Source organism: Coptis chinensis, chromosome 8 (assembly GCF_015680905.1).
Source record: "Coptis chinensis isolate HL-2020 chromosome 8, ASM1568090v1, whole genome shotgun sequence".
Classification (NCBI taxonomy): domain Eukaryota; kingdom Viridiplantae; phylum Streptophyta; class Magnoliopsida; order Ranunculales; family Ranunculaceae; genus Coptis; species Coptis chinensis.
In genome coordinates, this window is record NC_141463.1 from 85800219 (window position 1) to 85821043 (window position 20825).

The following is a 20825-nucleotide window of genomic DNA, read 5'->3' on the forward strand; positions in this document are numbered from 1 at the left end:
AAAGGGAAGCAATCTTTTTAGACTATATATGTTGTTTTTGTTTCTTTTGCGAGACAAACATTGTCATTATTTAATTCTTACACATTCTTTCTATGCCTCTTTTATGCTTTTAGATCCTTTTGCTATGCACACTAAAGTATAGTACATGCATGTAGCTTTGGTAGAAGTTCCAGTGGATCGGAACTATTTATATTTTAATTATACAAAAGTCGATAACTCTAATTGGAGGTACTTGTGACATGGTTGCATTTTGCACGACTCCGAATCTCCCTTAATAGTTGTTCCTGATCATAGTTGTATACCACTTTCATTTATTTGCTGCAATTTTCTTATCAATGTTTGATTATCAGCCATGGATAAGGCACCACCTGCAAGTGCATTTGATGTTTCTGTTGTCGACGCACCACCTAAATCTACCAATGAACTTACTGCATCTGTTAAGGTATTTGAAGTTCCTTTTTCATAGTTTGGTTATGTTTGATTCTTACATGATTTCAAACTTTTAAATTTTGTAACAAAGAAAACTCTTTTGTAAATTTGACAACGCTCTCATTTAATTTTTTAAGCCGCTTTTTATGTACCTTGCATCATGTAGCAAAGAGAATTGGATTATATAAATCAAGTACGTGAGCATAAACAACGGATTATTGACCACGTGCTTGCTACCCTTGCTAAGGTATGTAACATATATACGTTCATTATATGTGGTGGTTGTTTACTGCCTTCTGATGGTTATGTTTTATCAAATATAAAATGCAGGTTTTGGAAAAACAAGGAAATAAAGGCCATCAAGTTCAATCACCTCCTGTGCAAAATGAGGTTGTAGTTACTCCTCCACAATCCACTCTTAATGTTAGTCTGGTCAATGCTTTTACACCCTCTCAGCCTTCTCGGCGCAAGTTGGCCCAACGCAATAGAAGAGAAAGAGAGCTCATAAGTGGTAGAAGCAGCAAGCGAACAAGAAGGAACTTAGAAGTAGGCCTTCAAAATATACCTGTGTCAATGTCTTCCTATATGTAAGTTTCATTTCTTTGTATGTTTTCTATAGCATTGTTTTCAGTCAAAAATATTTCCATTCCTAGCCCATTATGATTTTTTTTTCTATATGTTAGTGACACCCAAAACGAAATAGTAGAAGTGGATGATCTTAGTGTTAGTCCGACCAATGCTTATACACTTTCTCATACTTCTCGACGCAAGTTGGCCCAATGCAATAGAAGAGAAAAAGAGCGCATAAGTGGTAGAATGAACAAGCGAACTAGAAGGAACTTAGAAGCAGACCTTCATAATATTCCAGTATCAATGTCTTCATATATGTAAGTTGAATTTTATTGTGTTTTCTATAACATTGTTTTCAGTAAAAAAAAAATCCATTCCTAACTCATTAGGATTTTTTTTCCTACATGTTAGTGATACCCAAAGCGAAATGAATGTGGATGATTATTTTCAGCCTCTTACAACTGGTGTCAATATGGCAGAACCTGTTAATATGCACAACAATGTCCGCCATTATCTGGGAAAGATGGATGTGGAATGCTCTTTTTGTAAAGCTCTGCACTGGAAAGATGAAATGCTAGCAAATACATCAGTCAAAATACCCTTTTTCGGGATGTGTTGCAAACAAGGAAAAGTCAGTCTTCCTCTACTTAGTCCATTGCCTCCTGCGATTCAAGATCTATATGATGGTAGTGACGCCAAAGCCAGGTCATTTAGACAACATCTTCGTCAGTATAACTTGGCTAATGCATTTACCAGTCTCGGTTGTCAACCGGATGACCAAATATTCAACGGTAGCGGTCCTATTCCATTCACCGTTCATGGTGAATTACGCCGTCAAATTGGATCGTTACTACCAGAACCTGAGAAAGATCCGACTTATGCTCAGCTTTATGTTTATGACCCCGGCCCCTTTGCCCGCCATCGCCAAATCCAGAATTGAGACGCGTGATGTTTTAGATGTCATTTGAGTACAATCGTCAATTGTAATAGATTTGCTGAAAAATTTCGTCAAGCATATGATATATTGAGTGCTCGCACAGCTGAGGAAAATGACGTGCCAGCTTATCTCCATTATAATACCTGGGGATACAATCTTCCTTCAGCAAATGAAATTGCAGTTGTTATACCTGGGGATGGAACTTAAATTAGAAGCACAAGAGATATCATTATTCATTATATATCAGGCAATGCACTGAAGCATATTGATGAATGTAATCCCGCTTATCTACCCCTACATTATCCTTTGTTTTTCCCTCGGGGTGAGCTTGGGTGGTCAACCGAAATGAAACTTTATGATGTCAATGACGACGATTCGAGGCGATTGACTCAGATGGTGTTCTCCGTGGTGGAAAATTATTTCAGGAGTTTTTGTGTGATGCTTGGGCTTCTACTGAGCAAAATCGGCTATACTATCATTATACCCACCAAAAGGATCTTCGTGCTGCAGTGTACATGAGTTTGACAGATTTAGCTGAGGGTACGGATCCTGATCAGGTTGGTCAACGGTTTATTTTGCCATCATCGTTCATTGGAAGTCCAAGGTACATGTATGAGATCTTTCAAGACTCGATGGCTATAACACGTTACAATAAGCATCCAGATATATTCCTTATGATGACAGCTGATTTTAATCCTCACTAGCCAGAAGTGCAAGAAGCCCTTTTGGAGAACCAAAATGCGTTTGATCGACCTGATGTTCTTGCTCATGTTTTCGAACTGAAGAGAAGAGCTTTATTGAAATTTATCAAGAAGAAAAATGTGTTTGGCCGTGAAGTAGCTCATGTGTATACCATTAAATTTCAGAAGCGTGGCCTCCCGCACATGCATGCACCCTTTTTCCTCAAGCATGATGATAAATGATAGTTTACCTACGAAATGAACGATGAAACTCAAAACGTAAGTAAACTAAAACTTATTTTTGTCTATATTTATCAAGTTTTCTACTCTCAATTCTATCGAAATAGAGTGGAGTAACAAATTCGTTCCACTCCTAGTTCTCTAGCATGGAATGATTTCATAGTTAACTAATCGGTCTTAAGTCTAATGAGAGTTTTACGAGGGGAATTCTATACTACGAGGTGAATGAAATTAACAAGTTACGAATAACAAAATGATACTGAATACTGAATGTGAATCTAGATAAAGAATTAGAGGGAATTGATTCCACCTCGAATCCAACTTAATCACCTAGCATAGACTGTTGTAATCCAATCCTTACGTTCTTACTGTAATGATTGCTCGTTCTAATCCCTAATTAACATGACATTTCTACCAATTATAACTAGCATGTGAGGTCGTTTACCCATTCTCATGGCGAAACACGACCTTCTAGATTGGAATAGACTCTACAACGATTCTACACTTATACAACTAAGCTTTCATCAAGGCTTCATCAACCCCTCTAATGGAGGTTTAGCCTTGATTCATCAAACCATCATTTCCCATATTATTATAACTAAACATCCTATCAAAATTCTAGCTTGACTAATTTAACTAACAATACTTCAATCTAATTTAACAACTCAGAAATGATAATCAACAAGAATTAAAACTAGATCTATAATTTGAAATGACAAAAATCGAAATTGACAAATAGCTATTTTATTAATCAAACTAATTAAGAACAATGATTTTAAGAGTTTAATCTAAAACAAGAATTGAATTTAAACTAAACTTAATTTAATTAATGAAAACTAGATCTAGAATTATCTATTATTTTAGATCTAACTAGCTACCATTAACAAAGAGCTAAGCTTTTGTTTTTATATGTTTTCAGATCCAAAAATCGTGCATGGGCTTGGAGCCATGTTTTGGGCCAGAGAATCAGGCCCAAAACCCAATTCTTTCAGCCCAAAAAGGCCTCTTCAGCTGCAGTTGGCTTCAATAGACTTTTCGTCCACTTTTGCTCCTCTGATTGGGTCAAGGCTTAGACCATTGGAAAGCTCTTTCCGAGCCGGTCGTTTTGACATAAGGTAGGCCCAAGTCCAAGGTCTGAGTCCAAAGATACGGCCTTCGGAAGTTCTGCTGACTTTGAGTGATGTTTCTGCCCGCGTTGACTTTGACTTTTCAGCTTTGATCGGGCTTTAGAAAGGCTTTGTCTTCTTGAATCTTGGCTTTTAATCACAGAACTCCTTAGCAACCAACCATTGCTCCTTTATCTCATCAAAGTGACATATTTTCGCATTATAATTGACTTTGAAGCCCGAAAATGTAAAAAACACGTAATAAGTATTAACTCTTAATTATTACTCACATAATTGGTCTAAAAGTATGACTGTTATAGGGTTAAAACTACAGTTTTGGGCTCTTATCACATGAAGATAAAATTCGTACCGCAGTCCAAATTGATCGAATTATATCTGCAGAATTTCCCGACCCAGATAAGGATCCCTTGCTCTTTGATACAATAAAGAGTTGTATGATCCATGGACCGTGTGGTGTTAAAAATATGAACTCACCGTGTATGGAAAATGGCAAGTGCACAAAGTATTTTCCACGTGAGTTTACAGACGTGACAACCATACAAAAAGACGGTTATCCACTTTATATGCGCCGCAACACGGGACGTGTCTATATGGTGAAAGACAAAGAGGTTGACAATAGGAACGTTGTCCCATATAATCCACAGTTGGTGAGGATGTTTAATTGTCACATTAATGTCGAAGTGTGTGCAGGATTGCAATGTGTTAAGTACATCTACAAGGGCAATGACTAAACAACAATGGTGTTGGACGGCGGAAATGAGATTAAACAGTACATTAATGCCAGATATATTGGACCACTAGAAGCAGCTTGGCGGCTATTTGGGTTTTCCTTACATGAAGAGTTTCCAACTGTTGTAAGGTTATCTTTTCACTTGCCAGGTATTTAACACTTGATTAAACAAATTCATCAATATACTATTAAGTTATACTGGAATGCCATACTGTTAAGTTATGATTTGTTGCCAGGTATGCATCATGTTGTGTTCAACTCTAAAGAACCGATAGAGAATATTCTTGAGAGGGCGAAACGACAAAAGTCGAGTCTCACTTCATTCTTTGACCATTGTGCTTCAAATCCAGATGCTCGGGCCTATACTTACCAAGAATTCCCTGAGCACTTTGTTTGGCACAAAACAGAAAAGGTATGGACTAAAAGAAGTAGTGGTTATGCTATTGGCATGATGTATTTTGCCAAGCCCAACGAGGGAGAGAGGTTTTACTTACGTCTACTATTGACCATCGTAAAGGGCCCAACATCATTTGAGGATCTACGCAAATTTGAAGGTATTCCTCATCCAACATTCAAAGGCTGCGTGTGTTGCACGTGGACTTCTTGAAGATGATGGAGAGTGGATACATTGTTTAGAAGAAGCGGCAATAATGAATACTGGATATCAGCTAAGGAGATTGTTTGGCATTATTCTGTTGGAATGCAATCCAATGCAACCATATCTGTTGTGGGATAGATTCTCAACAAGTATATGCGACGACCTGGCGCACAAATTACGAACTATCTTCAACATTCCTAATCCATCAAAAGAGCAGGTGTCAGATATTGTATTAATGCCTCCTTCATGTAGCCTATATTATATTATTAATACACAATTTTCCTGAAGGTGACAGATTACGAGTTGCATCTATTAGAGCAGTTCCTCATGGAATCTAAAAACAAAACTCTAGAAGACTTTCCCCCGATGCCCCGACCACTCAAAAAATGGAACAAAAGGATTGGAAATAGACTAATTTGGGAGCAACACCAACTCCAGTTTGATTTACAAGATGGACAAATCAACCGTAACATTGATTGTCTTAACAATGAGCAACGTCATGCATTTGATACCGTGGTTGGTTCAGTCATGCAAAATGCAGGGGGAATTTTCTTCTTAAATGGAGCTGCAGGTACAGAAAAGACATTTGTATATAATACGATTGCAGCTCAATGTCGTCATCTAGGACATATTGTGATTGCAGTTGCCTCATCTGGTATTGCGTCACTTTTATTAGATGGTGGTAGAACAACTCTTTCAACTTTTTCTATTCCTTTTGATGTGTTGGAGAACTCTATGTGCGGCTTCAAAAGGATTCGGCTCAAGCGTGTCCATTTAAAGAAACAAAACTGATAATTTGGGATGAAGTCTCGATACAGTATAAGTTTTGTATTGAAGCAGTCGACCGTTCACTCCGAGATGTTTGTAACAATGAAAGACCATTTTGTGGAATCACTGTTGTTCTAGGCGGTGACTTCCGACAAATTTTGCCAGTTGTACCACAAGGTGAACGTGAGGATATTGTAGGTGCATCACTAAGAAGGTCTTTGCTCTGGAAACACGTTAATGTTTTATCTTTGGTGCAAAATATGAGATTAGACAGTGACTTGCCAGAGAACGTGTTATTCTCCAATTTCTTGATGGAGGTATTACTTAATTTCTTGAAAAAAATAATGCTTTTTGCTGACCATTTTAAATTATACACAATCACTCATCTCATATGCTCTCATTTGGAATTTTCAGGCTGGAATGAAACCAGAAGAAAGTGTTCAATTGCCGCCAGAGATTCAAAATTGTAGCAATCTTCATGACTTGCTAAATAATGTATATCCCGATCTAAGTAAGCAGTATGAAGCTGACTCAAATTATTTGACCGAGCGGACAATCCTTTCAGCACGCAACGATGACGTTAGCACTATAAATGCTACGGCACTAGATATGTTTCCTGGGGAAGAAATTGTTTGCTTAGGTGCTGACAAGTTAGGCGCTGCCAATGTTATTGTTGATAGTGGTAACGCAAATAGCTATCCGACAGGGTACTTGAACTCACTCGATCCTTTTGAGTTGCCTCCATTCAAGCTTACTGGCCTCAAGAAGGGATGCCCGATAATGAATGTTGAGAAATATAGCTACCAAGATGGATGGACTTTGTAACCGCGACGCTACCGATGATTGTGTGCACAAAGCCACGCGTGGTGCAAGTTCTAATCTTAACCGGAGAAAAAGCAGGGAATGCACGCTTTATCGAGAATATCATTAACGCCTTCGACCAATGAAATACCATTTCAAATGACCAGACGACAGTTTCCGATTCGATTGTCATTTGCAATGACGATAAACAAATCACAAGGCCAGTCTGTTAAGTATGTTGGTATTGATTTGCGAAACCAGGTGTTTAGCCATGGTCAATTATATGTGGTGTTATCAAGATGCACTTCTTCAAAACGAATCAGTGTCATCCTCCTTCCTGATTCTTCAAACCACACAACTAATATCGTGTATCCTGAAGTCCTGCTTTAGTTTGAGAGAAGTTGTATTTCATAACTTTTGAGCTTTGATGTTTATTTCTCAATTTCTTTTTATACATATAGTTAGGAAATAAGGAACCCTTCATTGTATGTGAAGATTTGAATCTAGATCAGCTAACTGGTTGTTATGTCATACATTTTGCTAGATAGAGGAATTTGTTTTTTGGTTTCTAGACAACAATATTTTTAGATAAAAAAAATACAATATTTGATAGGATAATGACTTCTTAAATTTTCTGATAAATGAATGAATTTGATGCATATGTTTATATAACAAAAGTCATCATAATCCAAAACAATCTAAGTAGCATACACTCTCCATAAGCACTCAATATTAATTTTGTAAATAATAGTTATTAGATTTTTGTGTTTCTTTTACAGCTTTTTAATTTAATTAATAAAAAATGAATAACGTTATGACTCGAGTGGCATAGCCACGAGTTAATTTCTAGTAGGTTATATAAAGGGGTTATGTATTGAGAAACTCGACCCAGAGAGCTCCAATCGGCCGGTTGTAAAACCATGGTTTTTTCCTAACAATTTAAGAGTGGTCTGCTTGGATCCAAAAATTGTGACATTTGCGGGAATAATACCTAGGATGCAGCCTCACCGCAGATAGTTGTGTAAGGGCATCTCCAATAGGGATCCAATAGGGAGTGTAAAATTACACCTCTATATAGGCTCCACCTAGGTGCTATTAAGATTTTATAACGCCAATTGCAAATTATTGGATAGTCCATAAATATCCACTCTCTAATGTTCCCAATGGAAAAGTGTAAAAAAATTCAATTTTAAACTTGGATGACACTTGAAGTAACGTCCGAGTTTGACGTCACTTTAAGTGTTGTCCGAGTTTAAAATTTTCAAATTATGAATTTCGAAATAGATAGAGACGACACTCCAAATGACGTCTGAACATTTCTTTTGTTCATGTGTTCAAGTGTGCCCGGGCTATTTATCAACTGATAGCAAGATGGAGAATTTTCCACCCTCTCTATCAACTAATAGTCTAGTACATACAGTTTAACACCTCCATTGAATAGAGTTTTTTAACATTTGGAATGTAAACTTTCTACTCTATTCAGTTTACACCCCCCATTGGAGATACTCTAAAGATGAGAATCAACTTGTATTAAATTCAATAATTAGATAGACGCAACACGTAGGTGCCAACTAGCAAATTGCATAAAATCTTTGGGTGATGACACTAGGTATATGGGGATTAACCCCGCCCATCAGCAATGAGTTACCGATCACAGGCTTGCCAAAAAATATATGGAATATGGATGATTGTGCAAAATTGAAACCATGAGGTCCCGGTATAATTCCAAATCTATATTCACTTAGTTGATATTTTATATAGCTAAAAAGCATTGGTGTTGCCGCATATATATATACTATTATACCACATTGTAGATGGCCCGTGTCAAGGATCTATGTTGTGATGTTTTCTCCAACATACGACTAGATATACACTTTCAAAATTTTCTTATTCTCTAGAACCAATTTTTCTTCTACGAATTCTAGGAGAGATTACTCCACTTATTCATTCCGTGGGACTTTTTATCCTGGAATGTGCTCGGGGCTATGGCTGAGATGTAAATGTTCACGTATCCTAACATATAACGGATCCTCCAATGCCTTGCCAAAGTCCCCATCATCTCTGGCCATAGAGGTAACTGTCTGAAATACCAAGGGAGTGATATATGTAAGAGAACAATTTATGTATTATGTATGAAACATATTCAAAACTATAAGAACGACGAAGCCAACACAAACCTTTTGAAAAAGCTTGCAAGCGCTGCCTAATAGTTGCCTTGACATGAAATTAATAAGTGATGGAGGAACAAATTCCAGTTTCAGATCAAGAATTCCCATAGTCCTGCAGAATGGCATATCTAGAATGAGCACAATCTGCAAGGAAACATATACCATAGAGCAACAAAACACGCAAATTAAGCAATTTTGCTCCTTTGTGAGAAATACTTAATGCCATTAAGGTAGCTCCACATCCACGCTCAATGCTCTAACATATAGAGAGCTGAATGCTCTGACATTATAAATTTATCAATTGATCTTGGATCCATAAATAAAAGTCTGCCTCAACAAAGTTCTACCAAGTACCAACTAATCATCGAGTCGTATGTCAAAGCTACTGAACATCAATACTCTACTGCCCTTATATGGTTGCTAGAAAGCTGATGAATTAGATTGGTTCTAGAACATGCATTTCTGCTATTAACATGGTATGAAAAGTTGGGATGTGTAAAACCCCATACATACTATGAAGTCCCCTTGTCTACACATATTGTCTATATAACACTACTCAAGCCAATTTTCAATTTCATATCAAATTATAAACAGATTAGGATGCAGGGTACATAATTACATCAATTACAAAGATTGCTCAATGACGATCCCTCCCCTAAATTAGTGTCTTGATGAACTCTAGTCGATAAGCCGTTTTATTCACCCAAGCTATCAACCATTTGGGACACTGGATATTGGCCAGTTATGCAACATGATGCAAATACAACAACTACACACTGATACCAGTACATGACCAGAGCTGCCAATACAAGGAGGATCGCACACTTAAAAATATTTTTTTATTAAGATATTCAGATAAATGATACAATAAACTTATCATATCAAATCAACAATCAGAACTTACTCACTTCGGAATTACATTTCTTGGTGTAATTAAGGTGCAAAAACTGAACCGGCTTCCCATACTAATGGGGCCATCGAGACTGTAAATCAATTTTTTTTAGAGTAGAACTCACCTATAGTAGCTTACTTTTGAGGTGATTCTTTTCAGAACAAAGCCTCCTGTCATATCCATGCTTACACTATCCTTGGCTTCGGACAATTCATCATTGGTAAATCCAAGCAAACGTTTATCAACATTCTCTGGGTCAGATATCTGGAAAGTGGAGACAAAGAGTTGTGTAAATGAATGTTTCAGTATCATATCGATTTAAGTACAAGAAACCAGTGCTTACCGTGTTTAGAAGCACAATGACTAGCCCATCTTCCAAACATTCCAATTCAAAATAGTTAAGAACAAGCTCTCTATTTGACAGTGGCCATGGAACCTTCATCCTTTCTTCCATATAGTTAGCAAAACAATTAATACCATAAAAAGGTGAACATAATGACAGAATCAACAAAGTGACATATCAAAGCATCTTGCGCAACAAACCTAAGCAAAGATAACTGTTCATCAATTCTGACTTTTTCCAAACAACATGCTGTCAAAACTTTGAATGGGGGAACTTTTATTTGTGGCCACCTGTTAAAAATGATTGGTATATATTATGATGAGAATTTGAATCTCTCACACTCAAACAAAGAGAACTGTAATCCAAGTCGCGAAGTTTACTCATATATTACATAAACTCATCATTTATGCATTTGTTTTGTTTTGTTTTGTCTTTTCTTTATTTCTTCTTATTTCTCATTATTATCTTCGAACTGAAGGTAATCTTATGGCATGACAAGAGTATATAGGAGAATCTCAGTAACAATCCTCACCAATTCTTGTACAGACCTACTTCCCATCCGGCGCATAGACCTGCAACACATATATCATGTTGAGGAATTTGTATGATTAGGCACTCAATAGTTAACATAGTATATAAGCACAAAAGATATTCGTAGTGTTTTCGACTCACAAAAATCTAATGGTGCATTGACATAGCCTTCGGCTAGTAATGTGTGAAAGGGGGAGCCCTGTGGTCCTTCACGATACATAACGCGGTATTCGTCATTATCCTCTTTTAACTGGGAATAAGAAAAATAAATAAAAATTTGTTTAGCAGACAATTTAGTCTCACCACGAAGATAATGCATATTGAAGGAACTTCTTTGAAGGATCTCTGTCAACTGGATAAAGATAGTATATCTGATCATATGAAGCAATATGTTAGAACATTTGACTTGATAACATACCTTCCAAGCAGCTTGTTGCGTTCCATAAGATTTCGATCGCTTAAAATCATTTCCAGAAGCACTCCTCATTAAGTCTAGAAGATGTGTCACTTCCTTGATTCGTTTTTCTACAAGACAACCGGTATTCATGCATGTTTACAAGTATAAACTTTTAACTACAAGTTCATATTCTATGGTAGACCAAGAAAACAAGTTGATCAACAATCGATAAGTCATTGAACAAAAGTAAATAGAAACATTATTTAAGGAGTAAACAACCTTGAGCTTCAGAAGGTGATGATTGCAATTGATTCTGGACAAGCCTTCTAATAAAATCCTCATTTGCAAGATTATCAGATGCCAAAGTTTTATCGAATATCCCCCGATATTCCATGATCTTTTGTTTCCTTTCCATCTTCAGATTAATAGGTTCAATATTCACAAAAACAGACTCATCGTTTGCTTGAACAATATGAACACAGGTGGCAATGTTCACTGATTTGGTTGCTTCAGTAGTTAAAAAAAAAAATGATCACAATCATAAAACATAAGTATCTCATTTAATTGTTAAATGAGGCAGAGTAAATAACAAAGTACTTGTACTGTGTATATAATCAAATTGTACCTGTGCTAGAAAAAAAAAATCATATCCAGCAATATAACAATAACAACTTAACATGGAGATTACCATTTGTCAAAACATCTTAATTAAAAATAGTCTTGATACTTTTGCACATTACAGATAAGTTCTCTCTGCTATTGTAGTCTGTTATTTGGCAAAGTTATTTACAAGTAAATTAAAGATGGAAGAGAAACTATGTGTGTACCTGTAAATGATAGAAACCAGAGACTGATGAGTTTCGATAGAATTCTAGAGAAAATCTAATGAAGCTTTATGCAAGTCTTTCTAGAGAAAACTACAAAGGAAAGGAATACAAGTGTAGAACTATGTAGATGATCGAAAGTGTCGCACGGGGACCCCAGTTGATAACGAACAACTGTTCAAGTACCACAAGGAGAGTAGACGTGGCACTTTATCGTGTATCTTTACTATCTTAAAAATCCTGCTCCCACCTCCAGAGCTACTGCAACAGTAAAATCCTACCTATATTAATATCCGTTTCTCCCAAGATGCTCATAGTGAGCCACATCAGCAAAGTTTTTAAAATAGTCCATATTTGAAAAATAATTATTTCTTTTTACCCAAACTAACCCCGAATTTGGCTCTTCCTCTAATTTAATATAAATTAAAATTGTCCTTTCATGTGTTATCTTAAAACAAAAACAAAGTTCTACGCATTAGTTTTAAAATAGTCCATATTTGAAAAATAATTATTTCATTTTTTCTTACCAAACTAACCCCGAATTTGGCCGCTCTCTAATTTAATATAAATTAAAATTGTCCTTTCATGTGTTATCTTTAAAACAAAACAAAGTTTCACGATTATTTCATTATTTCAAATGTACGCATGGGATAAAAAAAAAACAAATTCTGGATTAGTTAATTGATATGTATTAGTTAATAGATATGGATATGTATTAGTTAATAGATATGGATATGGATTACTTATTGGATATGGATTACTTAAACTTCCAAGTGCTTCCCTTAAATATAGGCCCAGACATGATGGGTTTAAGAATAATAGGCCCAGGTCGGGCTACATGGCTAGTAATATTAAAAAACTTAAAAAAGTGTAATTTTTTTGTCACTTTTTTCGTGACAGCATTGTCTTTAAATTCTATATTTATATATTGACCAAGTATGCATAGGTTTTCTTTTTTCGTGACAGCATTGTCTCTAAATTATATATTTATATATTGACCAAGTATGCATAGGTTTTCTTAAGTCTCACCTACCACTCTAGATCGATAATTAGCATGGTTTTTTTTTTTGGATTCTAATTGTAAATCATAATTGTAATTATATCGTCTATTTATTTTTTTAAAACAAAATAAAAGATAATTATGTTATTTAAGTAATATTAAAAAAGTTCTTTTAAATTATCAATAATAAAATAAGGCTTGTTTTAATTTGAATGTGGAAAATGAGAGTAATTATTTAATTTAAGTGACATTAGATAGGTGTTTGTATTTCTAAATTATTAATACAAAAAGGACTTTGTTTAAATTATATTAATAAAAGTGGGGCTTATTCTAAATTTAGTGAAGGATAAATTTAATGAGGGAAGTGTTTTTAAATTAAGTAAATAAGGATATCTAAATTAGCCTACTCAATATTGGAGAGGGGTTCCTCAAAACCCAGTTATCATATAGTGTAGAGATTTCTAAAAAACCATTGAAGTAAGTGTAAAAATTGTTAAATTATGGAGTTACATTTTTTTTTTAAAGAAGTTAGAGGGTTAAGACAGACCTACACCAGTTACATTGAAAGACTCTAGTTCAAAGGCTTACATTATCCGAAGGCTCATCAACCCCGAAAAACCCGAAGATAACACATTGAAGGACCCTAGCCTGAAGACTTATATTGCCCGAAGGCTCATCAAGGGAACCTAGCCCGAAAGCTCTCGATCTATTTTTTAGTAGACCCAACCGTTTTCACTTTTTCTTTGAAGACTTGCTTTCGCTCTTTGGTCCATCTATCGTAGCAACACTTTGTCTCTAGCCCGAAACTCACCTGGCCCAAAGGCCCATCACATAATTACATAATAAAGAAATCCCAACTAATATTTGGTGGAATTTGAACTTGCAACTTCTCCCATAAGTTACATGAGTATTTCTCTCCATATTTTTATTTGAATTTTTTTGTCCCTTATGGACCTATTACCTGTTTTTCGCTAGTCCAGAAAAATTAGCAAACTCAACATATATATATTTTTTTTTTGACCTTCTTAACTCAAAGGACCCACAAACAATTGGGTGTGTAATCCCAACGTGCCCCGTACTAGTATTGATAATATCAATAATAGTCATCATTTATTCGGGTGGCTGGAGCCATTTATTCGGGTAGCTGGAGGCTGGAGCTACTCCAATAACGATTTATTTGTGCCAAATCCAACATGGATTTATGAATGCAGTTGTAAGTTGTTAACGTCTTAACGATAGTCCGATACAAACGGTCCCAGCCCATTCGCAATTTTGCATTGTGTGATCTGGTCGACAAAGACTTCTCTAGCATGGAGGAAAAATATTGAGGTGACAGCTACCTTCTCCTAGAGGGAATGCTGAATGCATAATGCAGATTGGTGATTGTGCTTTAAAACGGGTAACATTTTTAATACGGCTTCCTTGAGATAAATACGTGTGTGTGTGTGCGTCTTAATGGACAATTAACAGTGTGGATTTGATGGGAGCGGCGCCGTTCACATCTTAACATTTTTTAGCAAAGTTCTGACGGTTCTTTAAGGGGTGTTTCACTTGAAAATGTGAACACATTCAACTAATTATTTGCCTGTCAAAAGGAATAGGTAACGGTAACAAGAATAAGATGCATCTTCTTCAAATATGAACTTGTATGCTATAGGATACTAAATTTCTAGGAACTTTCAGATTAGTTCTTCAACAATTTCGGGCCACTGTCAAACTTTAAATGAGGATGGCTTTTTCTTTAGGATAATTGGTTTTAGAAGTCAACAGGACTTGGATTATGCATGGGACAGAAAAATGTTGCACTTGGGTGTTATTTACACAGAGTCTTCCAGATTTACGCCTTGTAGTTGGTTTTCCCTTCCAAATGAATTGATGTTCAAACTTCAAACTTTGTTTCTGTGGAAAAACGTGCTCAGGGTATGGAGTATTCGACATTATAAACATTCTTGTTTTAAACTTCAGTTCATACATAATCGTCAAAGGGCAACTTAAATTGACAAAAGCATATTCTCAAATTGTTTCAGTCGAAAATGAACTCCAGTGAAATGAACCTGCAAAAGAAGTTTTGAACCCGAAGATAGTATTTTTGATACAGATCCATATGTTCGAGAAATTGGAATGTAGACACAGCAACTCTACCCATGGAAAGACACTTAACCAAGTCCTGTCTAAATGTACAAGGAAAGGAGGAAGGTGGAAAGATGTCCAAGTACACAGCAACTCTACCTGATGCGAAAAAGATTTGTTGCTCGCTCTTAGAAGTTGCAATTATCATAAAAACTTGGTACATGTCTCGTTCAAGTCACTCCAGATCAGTTTCAATATGGAACACACCATTTTTGGCAAGCAACCTAATCTGAAAGAGAAAAGGAATAGAACAGCAAACTTACCATCTGACCTGCGAATCACATCAACCAGGTAGGTGTCTGCTCGTGATGACAGAGTTCAGAACTAGCCAACTAGGTAGGGTACAAACCCACTTCACCAACTATTGCTGCATATGTATAAAACTAGCTACCTTAGACCACGTGATAAACTGCAACAAATGGCATTAAAACACTTCCCATCCACAGCTTTCCATCTTTTTCTTCTACTTCACTGATTGCCTTTACCACTTTGCCTTGACTGTCCTCCAGTACCTGAATGAGTTTTCCCTCCGGGCTGTACTTAAGAGCAGCTGCATGGAGCCATCCTCCAATTTGCATAAGGTATTGATACTTGGCCTTGATTGGGAGCTTGAGCACAAACTTCCTAAGTTTAGGATAATGGCTGTATATGTAGCTAACAACAGAGCGACGACAGTGTAGCGCAACCCAGAATTCACCATTTTCATTGGTTCTCACATTGTCTGGAAATCCAGGTAAGATTGCAAATACCTCTGAGCTACCTGCCTTCTCACCTTTCAACCAATATCTCCTCAACCTGTATCAATACACCAATAAGTAGAATGGATGCTAAACTAAATTTTACAGCTTATAAGCAGCTATGCATGAGGGTGGTGTGAAATCAGCTGTCTATGAAACCTCAAAAATACTTCAAAAAGGCCGCAACTCATATAAGCATATGATCTATCAAACTTCTAAATTGTATTTAGAACAAAGAGAAAATGAGTAACCTGCCAATTGACCCTTCACAGAAAACAAAGAAAGATTTATCCTTGCTCAGTGACACTCCATTAGGAAATTGAAGATTCCGGACAAGGACAGTAGTTTCTTTAGTAGTTGGATTGTATTTCAATACTCTCCCTGAATCGTCTCCTGAGAAAACAAGCTGCATGAAGTTCCTAAAGCAAAAGCAAGAGGGAGAGTGAAAAGTTACAGATGTAAGAAGTAATTGAATAAAAACATAAGGAGTATAATAAAATAAAATGACAAAAGTTCACACAATGCAACTGCAAGCAATTGAGATTGCATGAGAAAACCTGAATTTAAAACAGCGCACGAAGTACAACACAGGGTAAAAGAGATAAAGTGCAAACAATACCTTCTTTGATAATTAGTGCTGCTATCTGTGAAATAAATATTCCCTTCCTCATCGATGTCTAAATCGTTTGTGAACCTCAATGGTACTGCTTCAGCCTCGTTCACAAGCAGAGTAGCTAGTCCGCCTTCAGGTCCCACCACCATCAACCCAAAATAAGCATCAGCAATATATAAGTCCCCAGTTTTCTTGTTAAACCGGAGGCCCAATGGCCGGCCACATACGTGCTCATTTTTCATGTAACTTAGAGGAGATGGTTTCGGACTGCATAGCTCTGACCTATGATGACACAAGAAACAAAACAAAATTCAGAGGATGTTCCGATTTAACTACCAGAGCTGGGAAGATTACACTCATAAATACAAAAGCATATTCTATGGCAACAAATTATTGGGTTATATTCTAGGTTACATGGACACGCCATATTTTGAAAAAAATCGTGTCGGGCACATATCGGACACATATTGTGTGTAATTTACCTCGAATTTTGATATTTTGCTTTGTCCGACAATTCGTATCTGTGTCCGATACAGACACACCTACCCGTGTCAATGTAACCTAGGTTATATTGACTTAAAGTCGTCTTAAACACAAAAAATAAATAAATAAAATACAAAAGAATACATATAAATATAAATAAAAAAAATTATGAATAAAGAGAATAACATCCTTTACCAATGTTTTTCTAATTGGACGTAAGTAACATCGAGACGGCTATGGCTATGTATCTTTTTCCCCAACACGGTGAAATACAAATATAACCTTCAATATGGCCGTGTTGTATCCCAGACAGATATCTATCCATATCCGACAGATTTTTGAAAGTCGGGAATGTCCACGTTACCTACAGTTAAACTGGTCCTAAAACGAAGCATATGACTATTCTATGTCCTAGGCACGAAGGTGCCAGTGAGTGAGACAACACCACAACCATTTAAAGAATACACAGTGCTTCAGGAAGATACACACTAGTTAGAACCGACAAAGAAGAAAAGAAAATCTCAGCTTCAGGAGCAGTATGTACCTAAGTGACCTAAGCGGCTAAGCCTCTCTTTGGACTTCTGATCAACAATGCAAGCCAAAATGCTCACATGGCGAGGTAGTCCATCTGGACCGCATCATATATTTTTTGCTGAGTTTGACAGCCTTCATGGGTATGAGTAGATGCCAAACCCTTGGTCCTTGGACCTACATCAAGCTGCCATCTCCGTACCATGTGGGATTGTGAACTGATTTCCGTGTCACTTGGTGTGCCAAATCAAATTATGTCTAATGCCAATCACAAGACACAATAATATGCCTTTTCTTCATTTTTTTTTGTGTTTGTTATATTTTCTAACTGATCCAGTCATAGAAGGAATCAAAACGCAAAACAAGAACTCAGATGACCTACTAGAGTAAGACGGAGCACAGATGTGCAACTTCAGTAGATTAAACAAAAATATGTGCACAAATGATAAAAAGAAAAGAAAATGAATACTTAGACGTGATCATTTCCCATATCATGACTACTTGACATAAATTAAGGTACAGTATAGCCGTATAGGTGACTACTTGTGCCCCCCAATCCCCACGGCGCCCCCGTTCCGATCATTTAAAATGTAATTCAAAGCTAAACCAATAACACCATACTAGTGTAGCAGAGCTAAGAATGTATAAACAAGTATATGGTATAACTAGAAGAAAGACAAACAGAATGCTAACAGATACAAAATCAAGCCATTACAACAAACCAGGAACAACAACAACAACAACAAATAGAAAAAATAAAATAAATCAATCTTAAAACAAACAATCATAAAGTTGATATATTTACACACTAAAAATACCGGAAACAAAACACAGCCATAATTAAAGTAGAAGAAAAAACTAACCGATTGGAAGAAGTAACAGCAAAATCAGTCCAATCCTTGCCATTCCAAAACAAAACCCTCCCATCAGCTACACCAGTATAAGGACCCTTTCCAAGTGGATCAAAAACCAAACTTTCAGGACCCTGTATCTGATTCAAGAACTTTATCTCAGATTTCTGTAACAAATTCTCAGTGTCTTTTTCCACTGGTAGTTCTGAGTATGCTGGTAAGTCTATAAATACGCTTTCGAAATTTGGAAAGTCTGACATTGCACTGTGTCGGAATGGGTCCAGCCCACAGTACAATGCCAAGGCTAGAAACAATATTCCGGTTATAATTCCGGTTGGCGCCATTTTTCACGGAATTTCGATGTTGGGAAAGTGAGATGCTTAGATCTGAAATGCTTCTTCACGCACCGTCGGACAATCCAACGCCATTAATACTAGCTAGCAAATATGCATATGCACGTGCTTTGCACGTGTGCATGTTAGTGAATAGTTGATGTACAAGTTCATTACTAGCTTTCGAACCCGTCCTACAAACGGGTGTCATTATATTAAATTATTCTAAAAAATATTAGCAACTATTCATAGTTATGAAATATGAAAATTATATTAATCACTCGTTTAAATTTTTTGCACCACTCTCTATCAAACGAAAGCACCAAATCTTAGTAAAACCCGTCGATTTATTTTGGTTGTTATGTTTAATAATATAAGTTTGATTAAAATTTTGTGAGAATGCTCAATGTGGCGAAGATGATATTGAAGCTACTTAAATAGCAAGACATTCTCAATCATAATAAAATAATTATAATAAGCACTATTTAAAATGCAAAACTATACTTGTCGAGATATTATATTCTCCCTATATATAATACAACTATATTTCGAGGTTATTTCAATGCATTTGCATCAAGTTTCTAATTTTACGTTAATTATTCTTTGAGGCTAGTTCAATGTATGTAGTTGGATCTAGTTTCCGATTTTCCATTAATTATTCTTTGAGGTTAATTCAATGTAGTTGTATCAAGTTCTTGATTTCGCGTTAATTATTATTTGAGGTTAGTTTAGTGCAGTTGCACCAAGTTTACGATTTTCCGTTAGTTATTCATTAAAATTAGTTCAGTGCAGTTCCATCTAGTTTTCAATGTTTCGTTAATGACTCTTTGAGATTAGTTAATTGCATTTGCATTAAGGTTCCAATTTTCCGTTAATTACTCTTTGAGGTTAGTTTAATATTTACATCGAAAAAAAAAAGAGGTTAGTTTAATACATCTGCATCCAGTTTACGATTTCCCGTTAATTACTTTTCGAAGTTAGTTCACATCTAGTTTCCAATCAATTTCCGGTTATTTATGCTTTGAGGGTAGTTCGATGTAGTTACATCCGGTTTTCGATTTCTAGTTAACTATTCTTTAAGGTTATTTTAATGCATTTGCATCTAGTTTCTGATTTTCCGTTAAATATTCATCAAGGATATTGCATCCAATTTATTATTTCTTGGCCTGTTAGTTAATATATGATTTTAGTTTAATGCAGTTATATCCAGTTTTTTATTTTCCGTTAATTATTCTTTGAGGTTAGTTCAATGCAGTTGCATCCAATTTCTGATTTTCCATTAATTATTTTCCGAGGTTAATTTAATGCATTTGCAGCAAGTTTTCGATTTCCCGTTAATTATTTTTTGAGGTTTGTTCAATGCAGTTACATCAAATTTATGATTTCCCGTTAATTATTCATTGAGGTTAGTTCAGTGCATTTGCATCAATTTTTTTTATGTTTCTATATTCGTTAATTAGTCTTTAGATTAGTTCATTATATTTGCATACAATTTTTGATTTGTCATTAATAACTCTTTAAGGTTAGTTCAATACATCTGCATCTAGTTTATGATTTATGATTATTTATGCTTTGATATTTTAATTAGTTCGATGCAATTTCATCCGATTTCTGATTTCCCGTTAACTATTCTTTGAGGTTATTTTAATGTATTTGCATGTAGTTTCTGATTTCCCGTCAATTATTCTATGAGGTTAGTTCAATGCAGTTGCATTTGGTTTTTGATTTCCTATTAATTATATTTTGAGGTTAGTTCAATGCATTTGCATCTAGTTTCTAATTCATCATTAATTATTATTTGAGGTTTGTTTGATGCATTTTTGCATACCGTTTCTGATTTACTGTTAAATATTTTTCAAGTATTTGCATCCAATTTCTAATTTCCCATTAGTTATTCTCTGACGTTAGTTTAATACAGTTCCATCTAGTTTCCGATTTCTAATTAATTACTTTTGGAGTTTAGTTTATTGCATTTGTATAAAGTTTTTAATTTTCCGTTAATTACTCTTTGAGCTCAGTTCAATGTATTTGAATCCAGTTTTCGATTTCCTTTTAATTATCCAATGTGGTGTGTAATACAAACTTTCTACTTATCCATATGTAATGTCCTTGC

The 20825-nt window shown here is 35.7% G+C and overlaps 4 protein-coding genes across 5 annotated transcripts; 2 read left to right on the top strand and 2 right to left on the bottom strand.

The window, feature by feature from the left end:
* The first annotated feature begins 347 nt into the window (after positions 1-347).
* LOC147483811 (uncharacterized) lies at positions 348-1939 on the top strand. The gene is made up of 5 exons (XM_086579650.1): positions 348-442; positions 596-676; positions 760-1016; positions 1113-1316; positions 1411-1939. The coding sequence occupies exons 1-5, from the start codon at positions 353-355 to the stop codon at positions 1937-1939; spliced, it is 1161 nt and encodes a 386-aa protein (XP_086435776.1). The 5' UTR covers positions 348-352.
* A 2781-nt stretch (positions 1940-4720) lies between these two features.
* Positions 4721-6904, top strand: LOC147483812 (uncharacterized). Its single transcript, XM_086579651.1, has 5 exons — positions 4721-4862; positions 4950-5125; positions 5600-5966; positions 6152-6396; positions 6494-6904. Exons 1-5 carry the CDS (start codon positions 4721-4723, stop codon positions 6902-6904), a joined length of 1341 nt encoding a protein of 446 aa, XP_086435777.1.
* A 1727-nt stretch (positions 6905-8631) lies between these two features.
* LOC147483813 (uncharacterized) lies at positions 8632-12179 on the bottom strand. Of its 2 annotated transcripts, none has more exons than XM_086580927.1 (10): positions 12039-12179; positions 11491-11718; positions 11233-11339; positions 10956-11064; positions 10816-10855; positions 10484-10573; positions 10284-10383; positions 10065-10204; positions 9058-9160; positions 8632-8961 (listed from the first exon to the last, which is right to left on the bottom strand). In XM_086580927.1, the coding sequence occupies exons 2-10, from the start codon at positions 11624-11626 to the stop codon at positions 8842-8844; spliced, it is 945 nt and encodes a 314-aa protein (XP_086437053.1). In that variant the 5' UTR covers positions 11627-11718; positions 12039-12179; the 3' UTR covers positions 8632-8841. The 2 variants fall into 2 exon arrangements, with proteins under 2 accessions (XP_086437053.1, XP_086437054.1); XM_086580928.1 differs by lacking the exon at positions 12039-12179 and adding an exon at positions 11900-12013.
* A 3100-nt stretch (positions 12180-15279) lies between these two features.
* On the bottom strand, positions 15280-18855 carry LOC147483814 (protein STRICTOSIDINE SYNTHASE-LIKE 3-like). The gene is made up of 4 exons (XM_086577954.1): positions 18393-18855; positions 16522-16797; positions 16154-16321; positions 15280-15960 (listed from the first exon to the last, which is right to left on the bottom strand). The coding sequence occupies exons 1-4, from the start codon at positions 18722-18724 to the stop codon at positions 15558-15560; spliced, it is 1179 nt and encodes a 392-aa protein (XP_086434080.1). The 5' UTR covers positions 18725-18855; the 3' UTR covers positions 15280-15557.
* Between the last annotated feature and the right edge of the window lie 1970 nt (positions 18856-20825).

Coding starts and splice junctions, on each gene's coding strand:
- LOC147483811 (XM_086579650.1), top strand. CDS start 353: ATGGATAAGGCACCACCTGCAAGTGCATTTGATGTTTCTGTTGTCGAC. Junction 443..595: donor AACTTACTGCATCTGTTAAG/GTATTTGAAGTT, acceptor TGCATCATGTAG/CAAAGAGAATTGGATTATAT. Junction 1,317..1,410: donor GTATCAATGTCTTCATATAT/GTAAGTTGAATT, acceptor CCTACATGTTAG/TGATACCCAAAGCGAAATGA.
- LOC147483813 (XM_086580927.1), bottom strand. CDS start 11,626: ATGGAAAGGAAACAAAAGATCATGGAATATCGGGGGATATTCGATAAA. Junction 10,574..10,815: donor GTAGGTCTGTACAAGAATTG/GTGAGGATTGTT, acceptor CATTTTTAACAG/GTGGCCACAAATAAAAGTTC. Junction 10,384..10,483: donor GAACAGTTATCTTTGCTTAG/GTTTGTTGCGCA, acceptor TATGGAAGAAAG/GATGAAGGTTCCATGGCCAC.
- LOC147483812 (XM_086579651.1), top strand. CDS start 4,721: ATGGTGTTGGACGGCGGAAATGAGATTAAACAGTACATTAATGCCAGA. Junction 4,863..4,949: donor GTTATCTTTTCACTTGCCAG/GTATTTAACACT, acceptor ATTTGTTGCCAG/GTATGCATCATGTTGTGTTC. Junction 6,397..6,493: donor TCTCCAATTTCTTGATGGAG/GTATTACTTAAT, acceptor TGGAATTTTCAG/GCTGGAATGAAACCAGAAGA.
- LOC147483814 (XM_086577954.1), bottom strand. CDS start 18,724: ATGGCGCCAACCGGAATTATAACCGGAATATTGTTTCTAGCCTTGGCA. Junction 16,322..16,521: donor AGCACTAATTATCAAAGAAG/GTATTGTTTGCA, acceptor CTTTTGCTTTAG/GAACTTCATGCAGCTTGTTT. Junction 15,961..16,153: donor TGTGAAGGGTCAATTGGCAG/GTTACTCATTTT, acceptor GTATTGATACAG/GTTGAGGAGATATTGGTTGA.